At 40.7% G+C, this 7,474-nt stretch overlaps 1 protein-coding gene across 1 annotated transcript; it reads left to right on the top strand.

The window, feature by feature from the left end:
- Positions 1-5,438: 5,438 nt before the first annotated feature.
- On the top strand, positions 5,439-6,033 carry LOC117140881. The gene is made up of 3 exons (XM_033304023.1): positions 5,439-5,595; positions 5,658-5,725; positions 5,774-6,033. The coding sequence occupies exons 1-3, from the start codon at positions 5,508-5,510 to the stop codon at positions 5,987-5,989; spliced, it is 372 nt and encodes a 123-aa protein (XP_033159914.1). The 5' UTR covers positions 5,439-5,507; the 3' UTR covers positions 5,990-6,033.
- Positions 6,034-7,474: the final 1,441 nt, after the last annotated feature.

The following is a 7,474-nucleotide window of genomic DNA, read 5'->3' as shown; positions in this document are numbered from 1 at the left end:
ACCGAGTTCGTACTGATTGGACGAGCGCGGGTTTCGCGCAGACGAGCCTCGAAAGTCAGAAAGCCAGTCAGCTAGCTGCCGCTTAACCCCCGCCGCTTAACCCTCCACTGCCCGCTCTGCGCCGCTCTCGCTCACCTTTCGTATCTGTATCTGTCGGATACTCTGCTCACCAGGTGTTCCGCTCACCTGGATCGCTCTCCGCCACTTTCGGCCCAGGTGATCTGTCGCTCTTATATTCAACTCTCAGGTGTGTTCCAGCCAGCTGATCTTATTGGAGGCACTGGAGTATAAGAGCTGCGATCGATTTTAATTGAATGAACCGCCTGGAATTCGCCATTTTAGATTTGACCTGCGGTAGAGGTGGTAATGGGTGAAAAAACAGTAACCACTGTTCTGAAAGGATCTCGAAATAGGCCAAGGAGGTTAGAAATTAAAGTTTTTAAGTCCTTTATGGAATATTCAGTAACAAATAAATAAATAATATTAATTCTAGAATAACAATTTTATTATTATTTGATTAATTAGAAAATCTTTAAAATTTACAGAACTTTCCAATTAAATGTTTATTTGTATAAAAGGATAGTTGTAATAAAATCTATGTACATATATGGCTTCGATTTCATTTAATTGATTTCTGTAAAGAACTTTTATCCGACAAAGGATAAAAGGACCTTTTAAGGACCTCATTCTTAAATCTTTATACTTTTTATAAGTTTTTTAACTGAAGGTATAAAATTGGTAGCTTTTAAGGAGTAATAAATCAGAAACATACAAAGCATAATCCCCGAACAGAACCTCCCCCATTAAAACCGCTTTACTACACCGTTCATTAGGTTTGACACATTTTAGATAGAGCCTAAAAAAAAATAAAAACTGTCCAGCTAACACGCGAATCTTTCATAGACCTCATGCAGTTTTAGATGGTAAAAAAACATAATTAAATAGAATTAAAGCATAAATTAAGTCAGCTTATGTGCTTTCTTTGGGGGAAATCAATAGAGCGACAATTAAAAGGTATCTGTATCTACATATTCCAGGTGGAAAGCAAAAGAAGAACGAGGACTGTCATTTCCCTGTGTAATTCCCTGAATCATAAAATTACCCCAGCGCACGCCACACATAAAAGCCATTTTCATTTCGACTCATCCCCCTGGTTTCCTTATTTTTTGGCCATTAGGGAGCCACAAGTTTATGTTTTCCGCGCGGGGGGGTAAAATGGTTGGTGCAGGGGGGCCCAAAGTATCTGGAATAACACGCAAACGTGGTTTTCTGTGGGGGTTTTTAGAGGTGTGGCCTCTCCGGAAAGCGGCGCAGACTCAAAAGCCAGCCAATCGGCGGTCGACAAAAAGAGCGAGAGACGCGAGATACAAGATACAATGAGTGAGCGGGACGGGGCATGCGGTTAGAAAGAGAGGGCGAGACACTTTTGCGTACACGGTGGCAGTAAGTGGAAAAAACAACAGCAACGCCACACGCAGGTGGAAAAACAAAAACATCAACATACCTACTCAGATACGAAAGTATCTCGTATCTCGCAGATACATTCGTCCATATTCGACGCCACCGATAATTGACTGTAGTATTCCCCGGCTTTCGCTATTGACTTCGTGCAAATTTGCTATTAATGCCACCGCAGACGTCTACAGATACAAGCCGAGATACTCAGATACATTCGAATTTGTTTGTCTTCGCGCTTTTGTTTGCTCTCGAGCTGCTTGTGTTACGTTTGGCATCCGTGAGATATGCCAAAGACACATTTCCAAGCCCGTACTTGACTCCGTTCGCCGGTTGACAAATGCCAGCCAATTTATAACGCTTTTGGCCTAGAATGAAGCGGTCGAGTGCGAAGCTATGAACGCTCTGGGGATTTAAATATGCATATTATGATTAAGGTGCTTTAGAATATCTATGGCGGTTTAAGTTAAATTAAAGTAAATGGGGCAATTTTCTTGTCTTCACAACAAAGACAAAAGGACGTGTTTTTCAGTGTGTTTTTATTATGCTATAACTAAGTCAAATTAAGACACATCGCTATAAGAAGCACTGTTTTTTGCTCCTGACAACCTAAGAAAAAAACACAAATCACTTTTCAAAAGATTTTGAAAAAAAAAATTTTCACCCAAATTTTGACTTTTTTGTAAGGGGTACCATCATCAAAATTTGCGAAAATGGTCAAAAAATTTTTTTTCTGATTTTGTTACCAATTGATTTATGTTTGTAAAGGATAACGATCTGAGCACAACAAGGTATAACTTTTCATATTTGGACAATTTTTTCGATTTTTATGCACATAAAACTAAAATTTGTTTAATATTGACGTGTTTTATATACGACATACCATCCTTAGATCTTTCTGTAATCAACTTATTTAAACTCTACATTTAAACTCTACTTACTTCCCTTTATAAGTGAAATATATATCCTTTATATCCTCCTTACTCACGTTTTTTCCAAAATTCACCTAAAAAAAAACCTGTAATGTATTAATTTTGGCGCTTTTATGTCAAGATCCGATCAGTTCACCATAAATATTCAAATTGGAGGCGCACATCCTTGCAGAGTAATTGATTTTCCCGCCAGCGATATCTGCGGGATTTATGGAAGCCCCTCAGCTCTTACCTCACACAAAGATCGATGTCGAGGGTACTACCTGTTATGAGACCGGAGATTCGAGGACTCTCCCCCCGAAATTCACTGCACTCGACCGAGCAGAACTTATCGGCCAGCTCGACATGATTAATTGCCCACCGAAGACCCTCGAGATCAGTTCGTTTGAATTGTGGCCAAAATATTGTCACGCTTCGAAATCGGAATCGAAATAAAATGAAAAACACGATCTGAGAGCCTCCAAGGAAATGGTTCTCCGCTTGATTGATTCCACTTGGCGGCACTTGCCGATAAAGAAGGACAAGTTCCCAAATGATTCCGATTTATTCGGGCCGTGCATTGTCAACCTGGAGTTGTTATTTCTTCCAAGAGCGAGGGTCCCAGAGATTACGCGGCAATTTGTTTTGTCTGCGCATTTTCTGGGAAATATTTTCATAATTTCTTCGGCTTAACCTTATCGCTCGAATTTATTTGTTTGCATAATGCGAGGGTAATTGAAATCTCAGCCAGGGGATTTGGAATTGGGGCAGGGCCACCTCGAATTCCATCTAACAACTCAGGCGATCGAGATCAGAAGACTTTTAGTTAACCCGAATAATTGGGTCCCCGAAATGTGCATTCTATGCAAATGCGGCCAAGATGCAACTGCGAATGCGAATTTATGCGAATGCTAATCAAGTTAACACCAAGGCATAGTCACTGTCGTCTGACAATTTTTAAGTGCGTATCTGTGTCGCTGCAGCGGCGGCAACAATTATTAATGATTTTGCTAAATGTTACAGAAAATAATGACAGTGCGCAGTGCTGTGTGCAGCTCCACAAATTACAAATGCACACAAAATGCCTTTTGGATTTCGGATTTTGTATTTCGGTTTTCGCCTCTCGCCTTTCAACACCTCGCAGCCCACATTTCGTTGCGTTGAATGAATGATTCGACATGTTCCAAGTGGGCGGACCGCCTGAGGGCGTGTCACTTTCAGGTGAGGGCGGGGGGCGTGGCATGGCGGAGAGCAGGGCTGCGGCGGCGAACAGCAGGCGGCTGATTCTTCCCGAGCTTCATGGGCACTTTTTTTGACATTTAGCGCGTGCGCAAGCGCAGAAAGAAAGAGTCATGATCTAAGCATCTAACGATCTACGACACAGCGAGAAAAAACTATATCATTCGCAAATCAGTTTTAACTTGTACAGGAAAAGATTAATTATATTCAAAACAAACAAGCAAATGAACAATCACAATACAATCACTCTTTTATTGTTTATATCCTACTAACCTCCCCGTACTATCTTAAAGATTCATCCTTTGCTGCCTAATAAAATTGACATTAGAGGTCTCGAAGTATTTTTATTGTTATTGATAGTAATAACGTCCATTATTTGCCACAATGGAGAGTCTATTACCTATTGGTTCGATCGCTTTCAATTTCTGGGCAAATAAGATTGAACGCGTGAGTTGTTCATGACAAAAGTCATAGTGTTTTATCTGTTAATATACTAATTCATAGATGCTTATACAGCCGTTAGTCACAAAAGTTCTTTAGGACTTTCATTTTAATTTTTAATGTTAAATTGAATAAAGTGCGTATCTGTGATATTTTCTCCCAGTGGAGTGCTTCATTAAATTCCCGTTTCCCTGTACCACTTCAGGTGTTGGAAAGATGAGCCCCCAGTGCGGTACTCCTCCGACATCATTTCTATGATCGCGTTAATCACCTTTCAAGCCCACTCGAAGCGAAGTAGAAACGATATGGCACTTGAGAGTGTCTGGGGATCGGGGATGTCGATGGCATGGGGGCAACTTACAAAACTTACAAACGATATCATTGCTTACTCAGCAGGTTTCGGGTCGCGACTATTTTCGGGGGGTACGAACTGCTAATGATGCGACTGCACAATTGAAATGAAATTAATTTTACGCGGCAATTAATTAAATCTCGGCTGTGGGCAGGCGCAGAGAAAGCCAAGGCCTCCCACACCAAAGACTTCATCATCTCCTCTAACTACGGCCAATAATAATTATTAATTGGGCTAACAAGTCCCTCGGTTTTCGGTTTTCGGCTTTCGGATTGTGAAATCTCTCCGAACGCTTTGCCTTGGCCAAAAGCCAAAAGCCATAGACCATAAACCACTGATACACCATAAATGCGACGACGCACAAAACAATTGCACCGAAATAATACAAATTCGTGTGAAATTGAATCATAAAAGTAACAATAATCTGGCCAAGCCCAGAAACCCACCAGCACACGTCAGACATCGCAGACATCGGCCAGACTTCAGACATTATGCGATATTCGATATTCGGCACTGACACAGAAAGCCGAAAATTTCCATAGGATTTTCTATCGATTTTTATGGCGAATCGGAAAAGTTTATCAATGCCGAGAACTTTTCTTCGAATGCGACATGCAAATTATGAAACTTGTTTGGTGAACCCAAATTCTGGCCAAATTTCCATATAAGGGCCTGCGTTTTCTATTTGTTTACTATTCGTTTGTTGAGAAGTGCTTATAAAATGTCTTATCTATTTGTTTTCGTTTACGATGCTCTTCGTCAAACCATTTTCTGTCGATTTTTATGGCCAATTGGAAAAGTTTACCAGCTCCAGAGCAAAAGCCGAGAGGTTTTGATTAGCGCCAATTCGCCCTAAACTCATTTTGTTTGGTTTTGATAAGAACTGATTTCTGGAGAAAACCAGGCAAAATCTAAGAAGATTCTTAAAATAATATCTCTACATATTCATTTTATAATTTTAAACAGCGATAACAATTTGAGAAGAACCAAGCACTTAGTCGCAAAAATAATATTTTGACTTTATTTCATCTGAGTGGCCTTGTTTCTAGTGCTTACAATTTCATCAATTCGACAAACAGTCTTGAGTCTCAATTGAACGAAATTCCAAAATGAGTCCAAATTCACGGTGCCTAGCGCTGCTATTCGTTGCGTTATCCTTTCTAGCTCAGGGCCTTATCGACAGTTACAGAAAGGAGTGTAAGGTTTTAGTTAGAAACAAAAATGGATTACTATATTGTAAGTTAATGTGTTTTAAGCAGCCGTTCTAGCCACTCGCTGTCAAGAAATTCAAAAGATCCAAGACGATTTTGTACATCTGGCAGATAATGTAAGCTAGACTCTAAGGTCATTTTATTGCTTTTTAATCCCCCGAAAGTGCTCCATAGAAAAACTGATGGCGAACGACTCCCTGGAGTATCTGCAGATCAGTTGTCATGTGGATGATCTGCCAGAGGGCTATGAGAGGAGACTGAAACCCGTCGACTATGGCCGGAGTTTCTTCCTCAACCAGCGGATGCCGAAGCCTTTGAAGCGCCAGTGGAATTTCCGAGTGCCCACAGACGCCGTGAATGGACTCAGTCTGCTGACTTGATTGATTCGACTCCACTAGACTGATAAAGAAAATGTCAGAAATGAGCTTATCACTTTGATTTTGGAGGGGAAAATGCTTGACCACCGGCGGATTTCAATTAATCCGGGGGTCAGCATAGAAGGAGCCGCTACCGAATGTTCGGTAATGATCCCGGGGTCTTTGTCTTTAATGAGCTTATCCATCATCGCGGTCACAGCTCCCAGCGTCTTTAACTCATCTGTCACAGGGCTAATAGGTTTCATTAGTCATCTCCAATCGTCCGGTTTATCAGCTGCTTTTTTCTCTCATTTTTCTGGTCATTTCTCAGAGTCTCTGATCCACAAAAAATGTATTTTCAGTTTTGGTTTTTGCCTCAGTTTGGCTTCATACCTTTGTCCCTTTTTCGATTCGTTTGGGGTTTGCGTGTCGACAGCAATTTTCACCTTAATTATTTTTGGTGGCAGGAGTCGTCGGGTGGCCGAGGATGTGTCCAGCACGCGCTAATGTTTAATATCCGTCAGGATAATGGAATGGGTGACCGCCAAAGGGAGGGAAATGGAGAAGAGTCGGTTGGGAACACCGAAGAAGACACCCAGTCCAAAACCAGACCAGACAGTTATGCAAATTTCCAACATTATTTGTATATTAAAGGGAGAACAAAACCTCCGTCGCCATAATGATGAACCAGACCTTATGACGTCTGAAAGTTCGTGGAAAATTTTCAAAAACTTACTTACGCAAATGTAACGATACGCCAATGTGTTAAGACAATAAATATAAACCATAAATATCTAAAAAATATTCAAATTTTTACGATAGTTCAATAAATTGGCGCCGTAAGGGCACATTGATTTTGATATATGGCGAAAAAAATAACAATAAATCGGTATTTGAATATTCATAAAAGCAAATGCGTAAATACTATTAGATATTTAAATAATAAAGTAGAAAAATGTACTCTAAAAACCTTGAAAAATTATTTTGAATTAGTGATATACATTTATTAGCTGATTGGTTTTTACAAATTTCCTTTATACGAACGGGGAAATACCCTTAGGCGTTACTAAAACATATAACAATCCAGATACTCCCCGAAAGTCAAAAAGTATCTGTAAAACGGAAGCGAAGCGTGTGCTCGTAAATTATTGTGGCCACACACAGATACACCACACACTTACACTACAACCACCAGGATGTCAGCTCGATGTTCCTCTGTGTTTGTTTGCCCATTTGGGCCATCGTCCTTTCGTGTCCTGGCTGTCTAACATTGTCCGTTCATTGTCTTGCCATGGCCTGTTTTTTTGAGAGGTGGCAAGCTGGCAAATGGGGAAAATGGGGACTGGGGTTTTCCTTTCTGTTTGCCATTCAATATTGGCGCCATTGTAGCCCCTCTCCGCGACTCCTTGCATATCCTGGCCGCGCTCCATTTCCCCTCCTCGGCAGCCATAAAATGTTCAATTAGTTAATGAAAAATTTTCCAATTGGAAAACATTCGAGTTCAACTAA

This window comes from Drosophila mauritiana, chromosome 3L (assembly GCF_004382145.1).
Source record: "Drosophila mauritiana strain mau12 chromosome 3L, ASM438214v1, whole genome shotgun sequence".
NCBI classification, from domain to species: Eukaryota; Metazoa; Arthropoda; class Insecta; order Diptera; family Drosophilidae; genus Drosophila; species Drosophila mauritiana.
This window is presented reverse-complemented; position numbering and strand designations above follow the sequence as displayed.

What these genes read in the sequence shown, in the direction of transcription:
- LOC117140881 (XM_033304023.1), top strand. Translation starts at nt 5,508, where the DNA reads ATGAGTCCAAATTCACGGTGCCTAGCGCTGCTATTCGTTGCGTTATCC. An exon ending in CGACAGTTACAGAAAGGAGT is followed by an intron (nt 5,596 to 5,657) that starts GTAAGGTTTTAG and finishes TGTTTTAAGCAG; the next exon opens with CCGTTCTAGCCACTCGCTGT. An exon ending in TTGTACATCTGGCAGATAAT is followed by an intron (nt 5,726 to 5,773) that starts GTAAGCTAGACT and finishes ATCCCCCGAAAG; the next exon opens with TGCTCCATAGAAAAACTGAT.